The sequence below is a fragment of the Populus alba genome, chromosome 2 (genome assembly GCF_005239225.2).
Source record: "Populus alba chromosome 2, ASM523922v2, whole genome shotgun sequence".
Lineage (NCBI taxonomy): Eukaryota > Viridiplantae > Streptophyta > Magnoliopsida > Malpighiales > Salicaceae > Populus > Populus alba.
Genome location: NC_133285.1, coordinates 7,044,963 through 7,067,661, shown reverse-complemented (window position 1 = coordinate 7,067,661; position 22,699 = coordinate 7,044,963). Strand labels below are relative to the sequence as shown.

Below are 22,699 nucleotides of genomic sequence, written 5' to 3'. Positions count from 1 at the left end.
CTGAATAACAACGTTCAACAAATGAAATTAAGAGGTAAAGAAAGAAATCCAAGAGGATACGTGAAAACCATGTAAATATCTCGTTTGAAGGTTAATCAATTGATAGTTATTGTTTATTCTCTATTCTTGTAAAAATTTCTAAATAATAAAGTCTCAACTCCATATGCATATGCACTGGTTTCACACCAAAATATTAAGAAATGCACAAAGACCCGTCGAGAAAATATTGTTTAAAAGGAACAATTCAATGTAGATTGTCATAATGATTTGTTTTTTTAGTCCCTCTTCTTTTTTTATTACATAATTCTAGGACTAGTTAATCACTAATTAAAGCATATTTATTTAGGAACAACAAGATTTAAAGATAAAGTACAAAGATGAAAAAAGCTGAAAAAAGAGATTGTTTTTCTAAACTTGGGGCTAAACATACATTTTGGGGCTCTAATCTTTCTTATTTGTTAGTTCCTAGTTTGAGAGAGAAGAGAGAAAGTCACTGGATTCCAAAGGTAGAAAGAAAATGTCTCGGTTGAGACATATTTTAGTCACAAAAACATGTGGTTTTGGTGTTAATGAGTTTATTTTAACAGAGAAAGTTTATATGCGGTGTTTTCCCTCCTTAAACTTGCCTGAAATTGTAGATCCAAATCCGAAAATAATTTTTATTTCAAGTTGATTATGGGATTTCAAACTAATTATTAGGTTGCTAGAAGTTATGGATATGTTTTAGAAGGTGTTTAGGGTAATTTTTTGTTTTTGTTTTTAATTTTAGGTTGAAATATAGTTTAAAATGGGCCTCTTTTAATCTGAAACAGACTAGCCTAATTTTCCAGCGACTAGAGGCCATTAAAATCTAGACAATAAGATGACGCATTGCTTTAAGAAAATTATATATAAAAAATAAGGCTTGGAAAATCTGGGCATTCCTAGCCCGAGAGACGAGGTCTTTTTTGCTTCTTATTTTTTCATACATTACAATTGCATTTTTTTTCTTGTTTTTTTTTTTTCAATTTCATCACTTAATATTTGGTTGATTATTAATTAAACATTTGATTTTTTTCCAATCACTTTGATATTTTTCGGCTCTTTATTTAATAGTTCTTTATCTTATATATATAATTGTTGAACCCAATTGAGTCCCTGATACAGGTCACAGATTTGACTGATTAACTTCGGCTAGGTAGGGATCGGGCTTGATAATTTTTTTTATACATAAATAGTTCTTGATTTATTTAATGAGATGTATGCTTGAACTTTTTGAATTCCTCTTGAGATTTTTTTATATACAAAAACACGTTGTAAAAATGCACATATGCACCTTTATTTTTTAGATTGAAAAAAATACTCAACTCACAACAAAGCGTGAATCAAATAACTAGTTTCTGTCCAAATCTTCTCATTAACAACTGTGGCCACCAAATCAGCACCAGAACCATGATGGTGTCATTGCACTGTTAAAATAAAAGCAACAAATTGCGAGTGGCCACCAAAACAACATGAACTCGTTTGAGAGTGTGGTAGCTTCCATTTTTATATGCTTTTTGAAAGTGTATTTGTCTTGAAAAAAAAATCAAATTGATGTTTTCTTTTAGAATCTTTTAACTGATTTTGATATAATGATGTCAAAAATAAGAAAAAAAATCTGAAAAAATTATTTTAATATATTTTCAAGCAAATAACAATTTTGAAAAACATTTTGCACCACAATATCAAAGACACAAATAAAACCTGTAACATATTATACAAAGGATAAATGCTATTTTTTGTTGCAAAGATCAGGTCACACTACAACAATATATTGAATGGTCATAAATAAAAATGTAATATGAACGTAACATTAAAAAAACATATTGTCTAAAGCTTAAGCATATGGATAATATAATTAACATCATATTTCGTATCTATTTTTAGAATTATATCTCCCTCTTACCACCTTGTTTGTTTAGGGAGTCCACAAAAGAGTTGGCTTCCTAGATAGTGTGTTTGAAAACAATTTTATTTATTTATTTATTATTGCAAATGAATAGATTACCATATAAGGTTCTGTATCCAAACAGCACATCATTAATCAAATCAATATCAATTATAAGATGGTGAGAGAAAAAAAAAGTTGTGCCTGATCTTTTTGTTAGAAAGAACTTGAAGGAAGATGACAACCCCGTTTCTATTTTATTTATGTTAAGAAGCAATTTGTTAATACTTTGCAAGCGTTGATTAGTAACCAAATAAATATAAGTATGAAAAATAAAAAACAAGTTATTTCGTTACAACAAGAAAACCTTTTAAAGAACTTTTCAAAAGATAAAAAAAAAAACTATCTAAGGCAACCAAACCCAGGATAAACAACTTTCATTAGTTCAGAAGATTACAAAAGGAGTATTTCTTACTACAAATCCTTTGTAACTATATTACCTTACTTGTGAAGACAAATACTTTATTTTGTCTTCTACAGCAGCAACTTGCTAAAACACCTAATGATCAATAAATTGTTGTCATCCTAATTGGAACATCTAGTTGGTAACAATTAACACAAGAGCTCTTATTGGGAGTTTGCATGCTCTCTAACTCTTTTACAAACAATTCTCCTCGAGAATTTTCTTCACACTTCACTCGTTTGTTAAGAGTATATGTAATGAAACTCTGTTTAACTACTTAGCCTATAGGGTACTCTTGATTTGTTGCAAATGTTGCTCTACCCAATGTTGCTCTTGCTGCATTTAATGTTTTAGATTATCCTTGCGCGCGCGTGTGCGTGACATATATATTTTCATGTGATAAGGACAAAAACATTATCTTCAAGCTTCCTAACCCATTATGTTCTTAATAAACTGCTATTCATGTTTCACAAAAAATATTTTTATAATATTTATCTTCGGATAACTTGTATTTAACTATTTATCTTATATTATATATATATATATATATATATATAAATCTATATGAACTTCCAATTTATCCTATAAGATAAACCAGACTAATTCATTATCTAATTTGGATAAATTATCACTCTAAATAAATTTATCTTTTAACAAACAAATAATCCTTCATTAATCAATGCCAAGTATTTTTACATTTACAATCTCCTTATTTGGTTGATTTTTGAAAAAAAACATAATAAGTATGAATTAATATGCAAGTAGTTCAGATAGTTCAATCATAAATAGATACTTTATTAAAATATACTTGCAAGTACAATTAAAACAAGGTTATCTAGCATGAGAATAATTAACAATATTTATGCAACAACATCTTAACAGTTCCTAGCAAGTTTCATTCAAACAATTATAACATCCTAAAAGAATAATTTATGCAATATGTTGCATCCTAACAATTTATAATATGTTCAAAAACTATTATACATTAGATATTATTATGCAACTATATGCATCAAGTTCAAAGTATATAGACCAGAATATTAAATATGTGATATTCATTACTAATTAAAAATAAGTAAATTTCTAGAACAAAAAAAAAATTTCTTACAAGACGAGTTGCTGACTTGGTTGGTTGCCTAGCTTGCTTCATCTCCCTTGCATGTATCCTATATCCTTGTCTCCCATTTGTTTTCTCATCAATCTTATTCCTTACATTCACCAATAATAGATTGATGCACTTGTTTAACATATAAGTTGAGTTGAACAAATCTGCCATTAACTTATTGCATATATGTTAGCAACTTATCAACTATATCAATCATTTTTTTCTCATTAACCAGTAAAACTATCAAACTTGTTTGCTAGTACTAGTAATTATTATATTATAAGAGAGAGTAGAGGGTTGTTTGAGGAGTTTTGAACTGAAATGAAGTAGATTGTTGAAGATTTAACCTCTTTTTACGAACCACAGCTTCAAATTTGATAATAGTTACAACTAAGATCTTTCCTTACATCTTGATTGTTAGCTCACTATCATGTAAGGATATTTTCATCGTGATTCCTACCCTTGTTATCAACCCTCTTGTAGGTAGACTCATTTTCTTTTTAGTTGTAGATTTTTGTTTGACATCGATAATGTGAGTTGTTAGGCCGATAAGAACATCTGTAGCATAGCATACATGAATCAAGCTTTCTTAATTGTCAGCTCAATATGTCTTGTAATAGACCAGAGGTTTGTTAGCATATATTTTTTTAACAACTTGTAAAAAGGTAATGTAGTGTTCATAGGTAGTCTGTGTGCTTTGGTAGACCATTTTGGTCCTGTAGAGCCAAAAAAACAGATCACCCATCTAAGTCTTAAAAAGGGCTCTTATTCCTTTATAGGGAAAGCCAGGATCTATAATTTCAGGTAGCTCATATAGCTTTATAACGACAATAAGAAAGAACTCAAGAGTTTGACCTCTAACAATAAAAGTAATGGAGTGATCATCAAGATTGAAAGACTCACGATTGGTATAAAATTTCCTAACTAGTTCAACATGTGGAGTAGGAGCTTCTTTATTTAGTTTATCTCATTGTCTTTTCTTAAAGATGTCTTTTATAAACGCAAATATGAAGTCAGAAAGATCATTTACTAGAACTTCACTTTCAACCAGTACATTCTTCTTAGAGAAGTTGTTTCTGTAAGCCAACTCAACACCGAGAAAAGTGAAGCGGTTTGTTTTTCTAGAATGTGCTGCTAATTTAAATGAACCATCCACTTTGCCTTTTTCTTCTATCCTTTGAGTCCTAGAGGGTTGGACTTGTCTCTTTAAAATATGAGGTACCATGTTTCTTCTTATTAAAAGAACTTGAAATTAGGGTTCTAGGTTTCTTCTTAGCTTTTATTTTACAATGACTTGCAAATAAAAAAATGCATTAGTCAAGCAATAAACCAAAAGAAATGTGTGTTGCAAATGTTGTGTATAAAATATTGTAAACACATATTCTTTTCAATAATTTCCTGAATAAATTTCAAATCAAGATATAATATCCTTATCATATTCATAGAAAGGTTAAATACAATATGGATAGGATAAACTACATTTTCATAACTAATTTATTATTAATTAAGAAACTCTAAATTCAACCTGAAACGTAAACAATAATTTTATTTTAACTAAACCAAACACATATTAAATATAAAACCCATATATTTAATAGAAATCTAAGAATGTTTAACTTGTCTGTAGCACTTGTCTAATTGCTTCTCTCTTTTCTTTCTAATTTGGCAATTTGTTTTCTGTAATTTCAGGTTAATATCTCTGCAGAAAGCTATGGAGTCTAGTAGACTTGCTGGCCTGTTCAACAAAATGGACGTTATGTTGTCCAAGATCTACAATATATAACATGAAATGTCTTAAAACCCCTCAAACACCAAGAAATGAACGAACAATAATCTACAACATATAACATCCTTATATTTCTCACCCAGGTGATGAAAGGAGGATTACTCTCTATCATTTATTATTCAAATCCATGTGGAGACTGAGAAGTTTTTTTTTTTTTTTTTGTCGGTTTGGGCATGGATGATCTTTCTAAACTTAACCGAGGACAAATGATAGCAACGTGTGCTATCATTATCTAGAAAAAGACAATGAAGGCGTTTATGCTAACACAAATCACCACTTCTTTCAATCAAAAAAAGAGAAATTAGTTTCGTTCTGTCACTGTAACCAGCAACATCATATATGAGACAACTTCGTCTCAGCATGGGTAAGGGAAGCAATGGAGGCCTACCAGGAACCACAGTTGTATTCTTTAAAAGCTAGATGCAAGCACCATCCATGAGATTAACCAGCAATCATGTTTTACTTATGATATGGTAATTGTGCTTGCCTCTGCTATGTAATGAATCCAAATCTCCTGTTAAGGACAACAGAACCCGTTCCCTGCCAGTAAAAAACAAACAAACAGAAGAATATGTAACTCCCACGAATCTTCTAGGTACTTTTGCTGTCTCTGGGCATGAATTCACAGCTTGTACATGTAAAACGGTGTCACGGTAGAAAAGGTTGCTATATTCATAATTAGGTTGATGACTGGTAATTAGTTTATCAGACCATTTTTTTTTTTTTTTTTTTTTTTTTTTTTTTTTTTATGATAATCGATAGCAGACCAACTGTTTGACAAAGAATTTCATGCTTATCCCATTATCTACGAAATAAGAATGAGATCAATATAGTTATAAATTATGTTTACGTGAATACATGGACAATGAACATGAGATTTTAATAAGTGATAAAAAGTTCAGCTTTTTCAAAACATTTATATAAATGCAGGGAAAATAATAATTTTAAATTTTTAGAGGCCTAACGATATTATTAGACCATTTAAGATGTTTGAAGATCACATCTTTTTTTTTTTTTTTTTGAGATTTGATCAACTCTACAATGATATATTATTGCAAACCACAAGTTATTTAATTGTTTGGTCTCTAGTAATAATTCACATGAGCCACCAGATAAAAAATCTTTTAAAACCATATTAGAAGATAGTAATTGTTATGCCTTGAGTGCTATAATTCTTTCTTTTCTCTACTTTGCAGTAAAACATATGAGGCATAACATGTTATTTATATGAAAAATCTAGAACCTTATTAATAGCAAAATATTACTTTGCTCCTTGAAAAATATAACAATATTGTTTCATGATAGTTTTAGAAGTTTATACAATTAGGTTATGAATTGATTTTCAAGGTCTAAAATTGTAATCCTATTTTAATTATATTCTAGTATTTATTTTCATATAAATCTCACTTGATTAATCATCACAGTTTAATTTATTATCAATGATTCTTAATGTACATGACTCATTAAGTTTTTAATATATTGATTCAAATATAAATTACAATTCTAAATAAAACATAATTTAAATAAATTAAACAATGTAACTTATTATCAATTCAATAAATTGATTAATTTATATTTGAAGATCAAGTGTAACGTCCAGCAAAGTAGCATGATCTCTCAAATATTAGAAAAAAAATCATATATGATTTAATTTAACCTTTCAATAATAAGTTTTTTAGTGTAATTATTATATCTTCATCAATAATATTTTGATTTAGATATTTAAGTTTGAATTGTATATGTTATATTAAATTATATTTGTTCTCAATACTATAGTCATTGATTCTTTAAATAAAAATTTGAAATCCCTTTCAAATTTCATTACACCTTACACAATGATTTCTCAATCAATACCATTTGAGAAAAAAGTAAAATATTTTTTTTTAATTTATCTAGGATGATAAATATTCTTTTAATCACTTAAATACCTTTATATATTTTATGTTATATCCAATATTTGTTCATTTGTTACATTTGATTAAGATAACATGCATTTAAGATCAAAACATAGCATTTTCTATATAAAATAACTTAGTGATGTCAAGTTTAAAAACTACTTACACAACTATCACGTGAGTATTTACATAGACATGTATGATCTCTTTATAAAGAATCTTCATGCGGATTAATTTAGTATGCATGTCATTTGATAAACACCTACAAATTAATTCTAAACATCACTCATACTATCTTATAAAGAATACTTTTTTTCATTTTAAAAAAAGAATATAATATATATCAATTTCAATGACTTTAATTAATGTTCAATTTTAACAAAATATTGACCAAAAAACATTTACATAGCGTTTGATTACTATCATAGAATAAAAAAGACGAAGATAATAGAGACAAAAACTTGTTTAGTTGAAGAGATAAAGACATAAAATAAATATCTCCGAAACATTTTAAAATAAATTTTTATATTTTCAAAACATGAAAGACAAAAAAAACATGTCCTTTCTATCACTATTATCTTTATCTCTTCTTTTCCAAGATGGTAACCAAAGCATACGTTAGAAACAATGATTAGATCGTAATACAAATCTTTATAATAAGAATAACTTTATAATTTTATTTGCATCACATTTTTTTCTAATAAATTTATTTTTATTCTAAACTTATTAATCATACAAAAATAAATATTAAACAAAATATCTTTATTAATAATAAATTTATTTTTTACATAAATAAAATCGGTATGACATGTAATTAATCGAATATATACACTAACATATGATCCCACAAAAGCTCACAAATATCCAGTTAGGTTCCACCCTAAAATGGAGTCATGGGAGGAAAACTCGAAGATATCATTAAATCAGGCGGATGCCACACCTGCTCTCAAGACTGGAACTGCATCTCTGTCCTTGGAAGTTCAAGATTTCTATCCCGGAAGCCCTCGAGGCAACGCACAAAGGAAGAGATGGATGCTAACATTTATCCCCAAAACCAAACCGTCGTAGTCATTAAAAGCGTGTTGGGTAGTGTGGTAGCGGTTGCTTTTCAAATAGCTTTTCGTGCCGAAAAGCATGCCAATGATTTTTTTTATTTTTTAAAAATTATTTTTGACATTAGCACATCAAAACGATCCAAAAAGTACAAACCGAACTCAATTTTAGCAAAAAAAAAAAAAAAAATTCAAAATTTGACGAAACGCAGTTACAAACGCAATGCAAAACACTCTCTAAGTGTCAAACTAAAGCTGAATAATCAAGATTCAATTTCCAAATTCCAGAATTATCAAGACATAGAGCAATTAATCACAAATCCAGGACTTGAGCATCTGAAATGCCCTAGATATAGGCTCATCTTGCAGGGTACAGATAGAAAGAAGTTGGCACAGATTTGTACAGTACTTCGTTGTTGATAAGTCAGGGTCATGTCAGTGTACTCGATGAAGAGACAAAAAAAAAAAAAAAACTGAGAGAGAAAGAAAAGAAGGTAAACGAGGGGGTTACCAATTTTCGTACAGCTGCCATGTGATGTCTTAAAAGTCATATGGTCCCAAACCTGACACCTTTCTTTTCTGACATCCAATTCGTGCAGCAAGAATAGTTAGTTTTAAAATTGTTTTTTTTTTTTTTAATTTATTAAAATAATATTTTTTATTTTCTAAAATTTATTTTAAAAATTAACACAAAACATAAATATATATATATAATTTAACGTAAAAATAAATAAATTTTATCCCCAAACAGGGTGATAATAATAGGATGACAAGCAATTAACAAGATGTCCCTTCGGAGGGAGAAATAAGGGAGAGTTTTATCCTGCAATTGGCTGCTTTCAAGTTTTATTCTCACCAATCCTTTTGTCACTGAACCAGGCAATAACCCTATTGGATATACAAGCAACTCCAGAAAAATAAACACCATAGCTTGGTCCCGCTATCTATCTTATAGGAGGAACATTTATAGATTAACATAAGCTATATGGGGCATCATCACGGCCATTATAGATCAACAAAAATGTTATTACGTGTTCAATATCAGAACTATTAAGTATCGTCTTCAGTGACCAAACCAGAAAAAAATAGTTTTTTCCTAAACTATCATGATGCAATATCGGCACTTACGCGTGCAAAAAGGTATCGACAACAATACACCATGCATTTGTAATAGTCCATATGTTGAAGCATATAATATGTTCATAATTTACTTGATTACAAGAAATGAAGTAGAATGAAATTTGGATGAAATATACAACTGCATATTCCCAGCTGGACCATCAAGATCCAATCCAATATTAAGATGAATGCGGCAGTAGGTGGCCTCGCAAGATACAATACTCAGAAGAAAGCAATTCTGGAAGCCACCATACCATTTAACTGAAGCTAAATATGAACACTCCAAATAATGGCACATAATTTGAAATAAAGCTCAATCCTTGTCCGAGTTGAAACTGAACATGGAAAGATAAACGAGAGAGATAACACACAGCATTTGCAAAACCATTATTGAACAGACAAGGTTAGGTTTACAAGCCTAGTTTACTTTGGTTTGTCTGTTAAGGTTACTAAGGACCTAAGCACACCCGGGCTAATCATGTCAGCAAGCACACCTTTTTCTGAAATTAGAAGGGTCTTTTCCTTTACATAGCTTTGCAGTTTTTTTGCTTCATACTCAAGCCGTTCTTGATCTGCGTCACAGCAAACAGCAAACAAAAGATTAAGGAATTGTCATTGAAATTTGCTGAAAGAAAAGTACAGTAAGAGTCTATAACAATGATCAATCATGTTCCAGGAATCGTAGTTTCATAATCTTCATCAATCGAAGGTAGCTTTTAAATGTCATTTGAGATCTAACATGCAAAGTTTCAAGCATGAGGCTAACCATAACATGTTTTCAACAGAATTTCTCTATGAAGCACAAAAAACTGAAAATAATAGTTTGTTGAGACACCTTGCAACAATTTGCATATTCTCTCTCAAAATAGAAAAAAAACTCAGAATGAACACTTCACAAATCAAGTAGTTTAATCTAGTGAAGATAAGCCATCCACATTATGCAGAGCATCACATGATGAACACTTCACAAATCATACTTGTCCAAGTACAATATGCGTGTTTTTCAAGAACAAGGAAAATCATATAAACATCAGATCAAATGTCTACATATAAACCTTTTCTCATGAAGCAATAGTTCCTCCTTGAAATAGGGTTCAAAGTTCTAAAACAAGCTAGGAGCATTGGTGCAATGCATTAATTTACTCTCAATCTACTAACTCCAGAAACAGAAAAATGCCCTGTCTTTTGGTCCAATAGGACAAACCATATCAGTCCTCATTGAGAATAGGCAAGATAAGACCTTCAAATACGAGGTTCTCAGAAAAATAAGATCTCCCAGGTGTCTTCTACATCCAATTTAAATGCCAAGCAAACCATATGTTCCTAAAGTCCCTCGTGTTCTCGGCAGAGAAACAGAACCAGAAGACAAAGAAAACCCACTTAATTATTCGCACCTCTAATTTATCAGACAAGAGCACAAATAAAAAACACTAAACCAACGAAAAACTTGATAAAACAAGTTTTACTGGGGTACGTAATAACCTTAAACTTAACTCCCAAAACACATTGCACGCGTTAAACCAACACGATTAATAATTCCACTACATTGACAAATCATCAAATTAAAATCCATCATAAACATGTAATTCTCTTGCAATCAAAACCCAATATTTTCTAATTAAAAAAACTAAAAAAAAATACCTTTATCCAAGATAGTGTGAGCAGCATGAAATGGAATGCAAGCAAAAACATCACTTCCTGGAAACATCATCCAGGTTTTCTCTTTCTCGTCATGATTACCACAAGTCCCACAGATTTCTTTCACTAACGGAGCAGTCCTTGATCCCGACTTCCCAATATCCTTCATTATCGACTCAAAAGGAAACTTTATGCTCGTTTTTGTAGTCTTGGCTCTCTTCCTTAAAGCTGTCAATGCTTCTCTGTTTCCGTTCCTCTCTTTATCATTTTCAATCACCTAATAAAAATAAAACAAAGTGAATTCTTGGAAAGGATAATTTGCAAAGATATTTTTTTAAGGTTTTAAAGTGTACCTGATTTCGAGCTAATAGGAGATGCTCGGCTTCGTTTTCGAGCTCGATTAAGCTTTGTTGGAATTGCTGCATTCCTTCATCCATTTTTTTTTTTTTTTTTGGGGGGGGGGGTTGTAAGAGATTATGTAAAAGCCCTGGTTTAGGGTTTGAGAATTTACTCGGTGGAGGCTATGCAGTGTTTGCTCAAGCAGGTGGAGGACTAGTCATCCGTGTGGGAGGAATTAGCTTGGGGTTTTGGGATTTAGAGTGTTTTGAAGATTAATAACAAACAGATTGTGCTCGGGATAACTTTGTTTATGTTTTTGGATACTTTTTTAAAAGTATATTTGAAAAAATAATAAATGATTGTTTTTTTAGTATTTTTTTAATGTTTTGATATGTTTATATTAAACCTAAATAAAAATAAAAATAAAAATATATTTATTTTGATATAGCTTCAAGTAAAAATCTATTTTAAAAAAATACCCTACACTACAATCTCAAACACACATAAAAACTTGTTGTTGTTGTTATTATTAAATAATAATAAACATGTGGAAAAAATACAATATTTTTGGGTGCCAAAAGTATTTTAAAAAGATTTTTTGTTCAATTTGATTTTGGATTTATCCACTAATTTTTTAATTATTTGAGATTATATATAAGTTTACTAAGGTATATATAATGTTTTTGGTTAATTTCTGGGTTAAAAATAAGTTTTTAAGTAAATTACCTTCAATTTTTTTTAATCGCTATAATAGCTAAAATTTAAAGAGAAAAAAATAGGTAACAAATTACATGCTTATTCTTCTTTTTAAAAAACTTTTTGGATTGATGAAAGGTCATCACCCCTTACAATTTTTTTTTTAATAAAAAAAAAAAAAACAGTTTATACACCTTAGGCTGACAGTCCCACTCATTTAAGCTTTTTAAGTTTAGATTTGTTGGGCCATTTAGATTAGGCTCACGTGCTTGAGTTTTATTATTATTATTATTATTATTTATTTATTGATTTTTTATCTTTTTATTTTTCTATAAATTTTATTTTTTAATGGTGATTTTTTATTGACATTTTTTATTGGCTTTTTTTACACTTTTTAACAAATTTTTATGATGATTCCTTTTTAACTTTATACAATTTATTTTATATATAGTTTACAAATAAAATCTCAATTTTTATATGATATTAAGAGGTATTTTTTTTTTGTAGCATTACTTAAAAAAAAAATTTCTTGATTTTTATCAATTATTTTTAAGCATGTCTTTTTTTATTTTTTTTATTAAATTAAAAATTAGCTCCAAGGAAAAAAGTTATTACATTACTATTGGTTATATGATCCATATTATAAATCAAATTTCTTTATCTATATTTATTCCTTGATTTTTCTAGCTTAATCTTTATTTACTTAAATGAATTTATTTATTTATTAGCTTAAAGTATTCTTGTTTTATTTAATTTAATATATGCATCAACTTTTCAATTTAAAAATTAGATTTTTATGTAAAAAAATTTATTGAAAAAAATACATATTTCTTTTTTTTATATTAAAAATGAAACTTATTCTCCCATGACAAATCAAAGGTTCAATAGCTATTTTACTTACAGAACCTACAGATTAAGAATTTATTTGTTTTTATGTTTTAAAAAAAATTTAAAAAAATAATTTTATTTATTTATTTTAAATTAATTGTTTTTGGTTTTTTCATATTTTTTTATGCTGTTATTAAAAATAATTTTTAAAAATAATATATATATATATATATATGTGATAATGATTGTTTTTTAATTATTTTTTGTTAATAAAATAAATAAATATATATATATAATATATATATATATATATATATATATATATATATATATAAACACCCCCTTAAACCAAGAAGCTTCATGCTCAATTTTACATAAAATAAATATATTTGACGGGGAGTTTTAAACCATATAAATATTAATATAAATAAATCAATTATTAATATTTTTATATTTTTACTTCTATCTATTTTTTTTTTAGTATCTAATTTTTTAAAATATATTTTAAAAAATCTCTTTTATCTAAATTAAGATATAGCAGTTACATTTTTAAAAATACATATTGAAGAATTAAATAACATATATAAAAGAATAAAGACACAATTAAACATATAAATACATATTAAAAAACATATCCAATTATACAACGGTAAATTGAATCATCTACACTTATATAACTGAAGGAAGTGTTGAAATGAAAAACATAACTTCGTCAAATTAAATGGAAAAACTTGATGAAAAAAACATATTAAAATATAGATATTATACAAAAACATAATAAATATAATTAAAAATGTAAAGAGTGCATTTATGTTTGATTGAGACATGAATAAGCCAATGACCCTTCTCTAGTTAGTTCTTTCATACTTGTATCCATCTTCTCTCTTGAGAACTCATTAATCTTGAGACCTGCCATTAAAAGAATAAGGTTTCAACAATCAGTACAGAATGACTTGACATTCTTTTGAACGTCACTCATGCCTGAAATGACAAGGAGTTCTGTAGCCTGAGTTATGCAACCACATTACAGTGGTAAATGGTATTGTAAAACTCAGGAGATCCAAGCTAATTTGAGCTATTATTGCAAATATATATATATATATATATATATACAGGCTAAGATCTTCGTAGCGATCTGCCAATGTTGCCAAAATCTAGCCATTCTTGTGCCAATTGATTCATACAGAACTTACCCTGCACAATTGACCATTCTCCTTTTTGGCAAGTAACAGGAAATGAGTAGATGATGTCAGGTTGGATACCATAAGAACCATCAGAAGACACTCCCATGGAAACCCAAGTTCCCTGATTTAAAAATGCAAACAAAGGAAGAAAGGAAATTAATTTGATGGGCAGTAATGTAAAAAACAGGCCCCAACTTCACCATATACTAGTCCAAGGAATCTACCTTGGCAGTGCCAATAATCCAGTCATGTACATGGTCGCAAGCAGCACTTGCAGCAGACAAGGCGCTTGACAGTTTCCGGGCTTTGATGATTTCAGATCCACGTTCCCGCACTGAATTGATGTACTCAGAATCTATCCTGTAAAAACATCAGACCACATATCGCCGGTAGGTAATCGAGTAGAATGCGAATATAGGATGATTTCAAACATGTATTTCAACGAAGTTTATACATCCTCGACGAAACGAGAACAGGGCCGGCGAGGAACTTCGGCCTACCAATGATCATCAGCAACAAGTTCTCTGACAGACTTCTCTCCGCTGTCGGTGGCGGCAGTGGCATAATTGGCATCTGGATATTGGGTTGAAGAATGATTTCCCCATATGTTTACATTCTTTACATCTCTAACGTCAACATTTAGCCTCTCGGAGATGTGACTTAGGGCTCGATTATGGTCAAGTCTAGTAAGACATGTGATGTTCTTAACTGGGATTGAAGGGGCGAATTCTTTCAAAATGAGTGCATTAGTGTTTGCAGGATTGGCAACCACCAGGATCTGCTAAGAAAAACAGTAAAAAACATCACCTTTCGATTACAATGACAGCAAATTGACTGAAGTCAATTCCTTGCTTGTTTTAACCTTGCAATCAGGAGCAGCGTGTTGCTCTAAAGCTGAAGCTTGAGCCTTGAAGATTGGTACGTTTTTATGCATCACATCTCTCCTTTCCATTCCTTCCTTACAGGGAAAACCACCGATCATAACAGCAATGTTAACACCTTTACAAGCTTCGTTGACATCCGTTGTAGCGAGAATACCTATGGAACCACAAATGCAATACACTGAAGCCAAGCATTTGACGGCAGCAGCTGGTGAAATCCACATCAAACTAACCCTCAAAATGAAGAGCTATACCTTGGAGAAGAGGGAAGGCAGCATCTATTAGTTCCATTCTCACCCCTTTCAAGGACCCGGCAACAGGTTGAATGTCAAGTAAGTGCAGGATTACGGGCTGATCTGGCCCTAACATGATTCCTCTTGCAATCATTGGGGCAAGAGCATAGCCTATTTGCCCTGTCCAGGAAAATTGATAATTCGGAAGTTCAACTTTACGTTTCTTATTCCATCGATTTGGTTTTCATAACTAATTTTCAGATTAAAAAAAAGAAAAAAAAGAAAATTAAAAATTCTTTCATGATTGTTTTGGTAAGAATGGACAAGAATTAAGAAAATTATGAGAAAAACATTATGAAGAATGATTTTGATGTTGTTTTCTCCTCCCTAAATCTTTCTCGACAATAATAAAAAAGATTAATAAAATCGGAGATTACCTGCAGCCCCAGTAACCAAAATCCTGACTGCATCCTTTGGCATTGTTGCAGATCAAATGATAAAACACTCAAGCAAACAGAAAACAAAAGCTTGAGAGGGAAAAGTGGAGAAAACCGATATGGAAATGATCAAAGAATCTCTCGATGGTTAAGATTCAAAGCATTGCAAGAGTTCTTTTGCAGTAGTCTCTCTAACACCCTTGGTTTGACAAGTAAAATTCGTATATATTCCCTGGTCTTTCGTTGATAGTCTTACCTGGAAACATTTTTAAATACATTTAATGTGTTACGGTTTTGCATCCACCAATTTCAAGAAAGGAAACATTCATATAACAAATCAAATTACTATGGGATTTATTTGGAAAAACTTTATCCATATTAAGAAAAAATAATAATAGAGATCACACAATTTTGTGTGGACTACGAGAGATCAATGTGGATTCGGATTCGCATAATGATTTCTCTTCTTTTTCTCTTTATTTTTTTTTTTGTTTTGGTCCATTATTTGTGTTATTTTTTATCTGTTCTTTTAAATATTATGTTTATTTAGAATTGGTCTTAGTGATTTATATTTTACTCACGCATATAGGAATTTTGTGGTGTTAATAAAATATTCTGTTAATATTTAGTTTGACAAAATAAAATTTGATTTTTATTAATTTAAAAAAAATTAGAGTTTTGAGGACCAAATTTAAAGCTTAAACAAATATTTGTTCTTTTTTCCCTTAACATTATGGACTTATTTGAACAATCAGGGGATGAATTCATATTCTTTTTTTTTTCACTATCTTTTTTTTTTTAATTAGATCCTGTCATATTGGTTTTATTTGGGATTTGACTTAGTTGAAATTTTATGGTGCTCGGTCTTTGATTTAGTAGTTTGTTTTGGTTGCCTATATATAAAGATTTTACAATATCAAGGAAAAGTTTTGAAGCTTAGGATGCGTTTATTTTCTGGAAGGTGATTTCTAGTAAACTACTTTTCAAACTTTTATGTGTTTGTTTGCCATTAAAAAAGTTGGTCAACAAAAAACACTTTCTTGTTAAAGAAAAATTTAGCTTGATTTTCAGGAAAGTGTTTTCCTTTTATTTTGAGCGGAATTCACTTTTCAAGGAAACCACTTTTCAAAAAAAAACTATTTTCCTGCAAATAAACGGGGTCTTAGTTAATGCTTAATTTGAAAAGATAAAATAAAATTATATTGATGTAAAACAATAAGTTTTAAAATATCAAAATTAAGATTAAAACAAATACGGTGGGCTGAAGTCAATGGACAAGGACAACTTGGCTAGTAAATGCAATACACACATCAATGGGTGAAGGAACTTGCCATGTGTGGCTTTCGGACACTACCTTTCTTGGTAGCGTTGGAAGTGGCACAACCTTTCTAGTGAGGCAGCGCATGTCACTAGAAAAGTGACTGTGAGGCTTTAACAAAAAAAAATTTTCTTCTCCTCTCTTTTTCCTCGCTCCTCTCCTTAAGATTAGCATTGATTTGGAAAAAAAAATTAAAGATGTCCTGTCATTTTTTTATATCAAATATAGTCCTTATCTTTTTTGTTATTTTTGTTAAGGTCATTTTTTAAAATTTAATTTATTTTTTTAATTTTATCCTTCGATGTTGGGTTAGTTAAGAATTGTGCTTTGTGATTTTTTTTCTTATAGGGTGATCCTGGTCTTATGACTTGGGTCATGAGTGTGAAAGTTGAACTCGGTTGGCTTCGATCCTTTTTTTATATTTTTTTTTCAATTACATCTTTCAATATTGATTTTATTAGAAATTAGGTTTTGTGATTTTCTTTGCTTTCCTTTCTATTGGGATTACTTCAGTCTCATGACATAAATTGTCGGTTTTTGACGAGTTGGCCCGGATTGACTCGAGGCTTTTTTTTTTAGGTTGTTTTTCTTAAGATAGAGTATTGTTCAGTTTTTTTTCATCTCTCAACAGTGGGTTAGTTTAAGAATTGGATTTCATAGGTTGTGGTTTTGTTGGTGTTTTTTTTTTTTTTTGTTTTTTTTTTATTTCATCTTTCTAGTTTTGAATTATTGGGAAATAGACATTGTATTTTTTATATATATATAAAGTTATCCTAGTATTATGTTCAGGGTTGTGGGTTTAATATATTAACTCAGGTTGTTTTTTTTTTTCCTTTTTTATTTATATTTTTTTTACAATTTCATCTTTCATCATTATTTAGAAATTGAGCTTCAATTTTATTTTTTTGTGAGCATTTTTTTTTCTAAATTTGATTCATTAATTTATTAAACTTAATTGAATTTATGACATCAATAATAATTATTTTTTAAAACATGTAGCAATACTTAATATTTTCTCATATTGAAAAGAGATTTCAATTTTCTGCCGGCGTTGTAGTGTGGGGCATCTAAATTGTGTGTTTTAAGGATTCTCTAAACAAAAGCAAATCTAGCCAAGAATGAGTTTAGATGCTTTTTAAGAGGATATTTAACTTGGAAGTGTAATGGCTTTTTTTAAAAGGTACAATACATTTTAAGCACAAACCACACTTAACCACACCTTTAAAAGCTATAAAAATATGATTTTTACTCAAAAAAAAATACAAGTTATCTCACATCCAAACACTCTCTGAACCCAGCTTCCCATCATACAAGAGCATTTTAGTATCTTGTTAAGGGTGTTTACCACCAAAAGGGAAAGAATTTTGTTAAATCCGCACCACCAAGCAGAATTAGCTTGACTTGAAAATCTGATTAGAACACAATAGTCAAGGTGGCAAACATTTATTATTTCCACCCCTTTCGAGGACTCGGCAGATCGACCGAGCAAGTGCAGAATTACAGGCTGATCTGGGCCTAACGTGAGCCCTCTTGCAACCATTGGAACAGGAGCATAGCCCACTTGCCCTGTCCCGGAAAATTGATAGTTCTGAAGCTGAAAATTTTTCCTTCAATAATTACCGGAACAAATAGGTTTGAAAAGAAAAGGAATTTTAAGTTTCTTCAGGATCCCTTGGAGATTTCAATGATCATATCTAAATCTAGGTTAAGAATGGATTAAAATCACGAATAGAAAGATAAATTTATCATTCTTGCTCCCTACGTTTTTCTCAGCAATCAATCAGGCCATTGAAAAACTGCAATTCATAAACGAAGCAGAGATTTCCAGTAGCTCCAGTGAGCAGAATCCTGGCTGCATCCTTCGTCATCGTTGCAGATCAAATAATAAAACACTGAACCAAACAGAACGCAGAATAAAATGCTAGAGAGAGACCAGTAGAGAAAGCTTATGTCCTTGAATCACAGATCCCCTGATCTTGTACATGATTTTATTTTGGTCTTTGTAATGGATTATCGTGGCCTTCTTTCCACAATAGTATGTTAAGAGGATAAATTTAGACACTGAATCAAGTATATGAAAGAACAGAACACAACTAGTAGGATAAGAGGCACTAAAGTGTCTCATTCATCGTCTGAAATTACAACGCAAAAGGGCATTCTCTTTATTCTTCTTAGGTAATTTAAGAGTGATCTCCTTCATTATTCTCCTCATACAAATGATCAGTTGAGACATGAATAGGCCAACGATTTCTCCTCCACAAGCTCTTTTGCTGTTGCATCCATCTTCGCCCTCGAGAACTCGTCAATCTTGAGTCCTGACATTGTCATGACCAGAGGACTCAGTCTCTAATGAGATACGAATGGGATGATTTTAATTGTTCCTCTCTAAAAATTAAATTTACTATTTGTAACTTAGAGTTTAGATCATTTCACAGAAAATGTTGACAGAATAGATCCATACAAAGCGTGAAACAAATAGGAGAAAGTAAAAGGAAGTAGAGATTACCCTGCACAATGGACCATTTGCCCTTCTTGCAGGTAACCGGGAAAGAGTATACAAGGCCAGGTTGAATCCCATAAGATCCATCAGAATATACCCCCATGGAAACCCATGTTCCCTGAAAACAAGATACAAGGAGAAACAAGATAAATTAGCCAAAAGGGACCACTGGCCGATTATAATTTCCTGGAAAAACAAAACATCAATTTCCAGATGTGAATTCACTATAAATTTTCTAAGATCAAGAAATATCCGAGTAAGAGAATCAACCTCGGGTGTCCCAAGAACCCAATCGCGTATGTGATCACAAGCAGCGCTGGCAGCAGACAATGCACTCGATAGTTTTCTAGCTTTGATAATGGCTGCACCACGCTGCTGCACGGTGGTGATGAACTCAGCATTTAACCTAATACAAGGAAAACTTGTTGGTGAAGCATATATATCCAAAGAATACAATGATCTGACAATATTTGGAGCGTATGGAAATGATACAAGAATATTAATTAAAGAGGGTATAAACTTGGTATTTGATTACCATTTATCATCAGAGACAAGTTCTCTGACAGGCTTCTCCCCGCTGCTGGTCTGTACAGTCGCGTGGTTGACATCTGGATACTGAGTTGAAGAATGGTTTCCCCAGATGATGACATTCTTCACATCACTAACTTGTACATCTAGGCTCTCAGATATTTGGCCTAATGCTCTGTTATGATCAAGTCGCGTAAGACATGTGATGTTTTTCTCTGGGATTGAAGGAGCAAATTCTTTCAGGATGAGTGCATTGGTGTTAGCTGGGTTGGCGATCACTAGCACCTGCAAAACAAAAGCAACGAAATGTGTCAACGCAGGAGAGTCAGGCTTCACTGTCTAACACCTATTTCTTCCTAAGGTCAATGCCATCTCAAACTCCTTCAATATATAACACAGAATTGAAACCCCCTCCAAAAAAAAAAAAAAAAAAAAAAAAAAGAATCTACAGCCCACAGGGCTATTCAAAGGCTTTCCCACCTTGCAATCTTCAGCAGCATGCTTCTCCAAGGCTGAAGCCTGAGCCTTGTAGATTGACACGTTTTTAGACATCACATCCTTCCTCTCCATACCTTCCTTCCGAGGAAAGCCACCGACCATGACTGCAATGTTGACACCCATGCAAGCCTCAATTGGATCCGTAGTGGCTATAACTCCTGTTGAGCAAGATACGATACAAAATTTATGAAATCTCAGAGAGAATTGAAAAAACACACCTTAACTTGAACCAGAATTACAAGGTATGATACCCTTGAGCAGAGGAAAGGCAGCATCAATCAATTCCATTTTGACCCCATTCAAGGCCTCAGCTGCAGGTTCAATATCAAGCAGGTGAAGAATTACAGGCTGGTCAGGGCCTAGCATGACACCTCTGGCAATCATTGGAACTATAGCATAGCCTATTTGCCCTGTGAGAAGAAACTAGTGTGAGACTTCGAATGATTAGACTTGAAATTAATGGGGGGGGGGGGGGATAGCGATGGAGTTCTACCACAAAAAGATTCGCACAGGCAATTTAAACAAGAATTACTTGTATGATCTAACTATGCAGAAAAAGTAAGAATGTTCCAAAGATGATACCGTGGATTTTACAGCCATCTTGGCCTAAAAAAAGGATGAATGTCCAGAGAATCAATTGTAAAGTAAGATTGCTACAAAATTTTGACTAATGACAAAAGAAAGATAATAAATTGAAGAAAATAAAATGCAAATGAAATATTTAATATTCGAGCCTTGCCTGCAGCACCAGTTACAAGAACCCTCACAGGTTCTTTTTCTACATTAAGGAGGTTGCACATATATCTAATTATCTTCCAAAAAAGAGCAACAATAAATGAAACAACAAGAATTTTCTGAAGCAATACAGCATGATCCATCTCTCTAGAACAACAGGTTTCCTGTTGAAATGAAGATAGAGCAATCCTTCCTGGCAAGATATGCTTAAATATATAGTATGATGAATGAAAGAAAGAATCTACACAAACACCTCCATAACAAGGCAAAAAAGTACAAGACAAGGTCTATTAATTATTAAGAATGCAATACGTATAAAGATCTCCACAGTCTGAAGCAAACATCCACCAAGCAATCTTTCCAAGTGGTTTTGTGGGTTCCCTTTCTCCATTTGTTTTGGAATCGCATGTTAAAGAAACTCAAAACTTTGTCCACGTGTTCTTAGACGTAAAGGCTATCAGAAAGAAAATGCTATGACAAGAGTAATAAAAAATGTTACCAGCAGCACCAGTAACCAAAACCTTTAGTGAGCTTCTGGCCATTAATTCTGGTAAAAATAGAAAAGATACGAGGTATAAAATTTCAGGAAAAAAAAAATGGTGATGAAGAAAGGGAGATGGCTTGGTTATATGGAAAAAGAAGACGGAGATGAGAAAGATGGATCCATGGAGACGAAATAACCGTGATGATGATATGGCGCTACGTTTTAGAGATTTGCAGTTGAAAATAACATGTCACCATGAAACAAAGGTACTGACTAACTGGTTAATTGCTCCTTCGTTAATATGGTATCTCTTCTTGGTTGACATGACTTCATTTTTTCTTTATTTTGTTTTTGGAAAGTGTTCAAGAGTGGTGTGGTATGGTTAAAATTATATTCTGTTTTGATTATAATTTTAAAAATATTTAGATAATCAGTACTTGTTATAATTTAATTGGTATGATTTTTATTGAAAATTTCTTTTAAAATTTTGTTAAAAAAATTGTAATTTATAACTTTTTTATAAAATTTATTTCTTAAATTTTAACCTCAATAACTAATTACATAATAATAAATATATACTCGGTGTATACATGGAAGTGTACTATAGGTTATTTTTTAAAGTGTTTTTTATTAGAAAATAAATTAAAATAATTTTTTTATTTTTAATATCAATACATCAAAATAATTTAAAAATATATATAAAAAAAATTTAATATATAAAAAATAATTCAATACAAAAATAACTTAATTTTTTTAAAAATATAGATAAATTACAATGCCTAGCACCAACTTAATCGACCATAGGACAGGGTAGTTTTATCCCAAATCCTTAAAATCTCCGCCCTCGCCGTTTTGCCTGATAATGAAAATCTCAAACTGTAATTGCTGAGTTTTTATATCCGTTGGATTTCTTTATTCTTCTCATGTTACTGGATCTGATTACTAACCTAGCCATTGGATCTTCTTACTTCTTCTCTAGTCTTCTGATCCTTATAACTAATCTTATTGAAAATTGACTATGCAAAGACGTTCATTTTTAAAAAAATATGTGAACTTTTTTTTGCATTTCAA

At 30.8% G+C, this 22,699-nt stretch overlaps 3 protein-coding genes across 4 annotated transcripts; all 3 read right to left on the bottom strand.

Moving 5' to 3' along the window:
* Positions 1 to 9,565: 9,565 nt before the first annotated feature.
* Positions 9,566 to 11,592, bottom strand: LOC118042195 (uncharacterized). Its single transcript, XM_035049801.2, has 3 exons — positions 11,321 to 11,592; positions 10,971 to 11,244; positions 9,566 to 9,901 (listed from the first exon to the last, which is right to left on the bottom strand). Exons 1-3 carry the CDS (start codon positions 11,402 to 11,404, stop codon positions 9,753 to 9,755), a joined length of 507 nt encoding a protein of 168 aa, XP_034905692.1. The 5' UTR covers positions 11,405 to 11,592; the 3' UTR covers positions 9,566 to 9,752.
* Positions 11,593 to 13,638: 2,046 nt separating this feature from the next.
* LOC118042251 (malate dehydrogenase) lies at positions 13,639 to 15,608 on the bottom strand. The gene is made up of 7 exons (XM_035049867.1): positions 15,566 to 15,608; positions 15,150 to 15,308; positions 14,877 to 15,052; positions 14,515 to 14,792; positions 14,239 to 14,374; positions 14,024 to 14,135; positions 13,639 to 13,739 (listed from the first exon to the last, which is right to left on the bottom strand). Exons 1-7 carry the CDS (start codon positions 15,606 to 15,608, stop codon positions 13,639 to 13,641), a joined length of 1,005 nt encoding a protein of 334 aa, XP_034905758.1.
* A 3,209-nt stretch (positions 15,609 to 18,817) lies between these two features.
* Positions 18,818 to 21,886, bottom strand: LOC118042194 (malate dehydrogenase, cytoplasmic). Of its 2 annotated transcripts, none has more exons than XM_035049799.2 (7): positions 21,149 to 21,323; positions 20,661 to 20,819; positions 20,392 to 20,567; positions 19,919 to 20,196; positions 19,654 to 19,789; positions 19,390 to 19,501; positions 18,818 to 19,198 (listed from the first exon to the last, which is right to left on the bottom strand). In XM_035049799.2, exons 1-7 carry the CDS (start codon positions 21,285 to 21,287, stop codon positions 19,104 to 19,106), a joined length of 1,095 nt encoding a protein of 364 aa, XP_034905690.1. In that variant the 5' UTR covers positions 21,288 to 21,323; the 3' UTR covers positions 18,818 to 19,103. The 2 variants fall into 2 exon arrangements, with proteins under 2 accessions (XP_034905690.1, XP_034905691.1); XM_035049800.2 differs by lacking the exon at positions 21,149 to 21,323 and adding an exon at positions 21,644 to 21,886 and having other exon boundaries at positions 18,819 to 19,198.
* Positions 21,887 to 22,699: the final 813 nt, after the last annotated feature.

Bases quoted from the DNA above. Each gene is read 5' to 3' on its own strand.
- LOC118042194 (XM_035049799.2), bottom strand. From the start codon at position 21,287: ATGGATCATGCTGTATTGCTTCAGAAAATTCTTGTTGTTTCATTTATT. The intron at 19,790-19,918 runs GTAATCAAATAC...TCCTTGTATTAG, and splicing joins CTTGTCTCTGATGATAAATG to GTTAAATGCTGAGTTCATCA. The intron at 19,502-19,653 runs GTTGATTCTCTT...TCTTGTTTTCAG, and splicing joins GGGTTCTTGGGACACCCGAG to GGAACATGGGTTTCCATGGG.
- LOC118042195 (XM_035049801.2), bottom strand. From the start codon at position 11,404: ATGGATGAAGGAATGCAGCAATTCCAACAAAGCTTAATCGAGCTCGAA. The intron at 11,245-11,320 runs GTACACTTTAAA...TATTTTTATTAG, and splicing joins TCCTATTAGCTCGAAATCAG to GTGATTGAAAATGATAAAGA. The intron at 9,902-10,970 runs GTATTTTTTTTT...GCTGTGACGCAG, and splicing joins TCACACTATCTTGGATAAAG to ATCAAGAACGGCTTGAGTAT.
- LOC118042251 (XM_035049867.1), bottom strand. From the start codon at position 15,608: ATGCCAAAGGATGCAGTCAGGATTTTGGTTACTGGGGCTGCAG. The intron at 14,136-14,238 runs GTAGATTCCTTG...TTTTTAAATCAG, and splicing joins GGATTATTGGCACTGCCAAG to GGAACTTGGGTTTCCATGGG. The intron at 13,740-14,023 runs GTAAGTTCTGTA...TTTTAATGGCAG, and splicing joins AGAATGGTCAATTGTGCAGG to GTCTCAAGATTAATGAGTTC.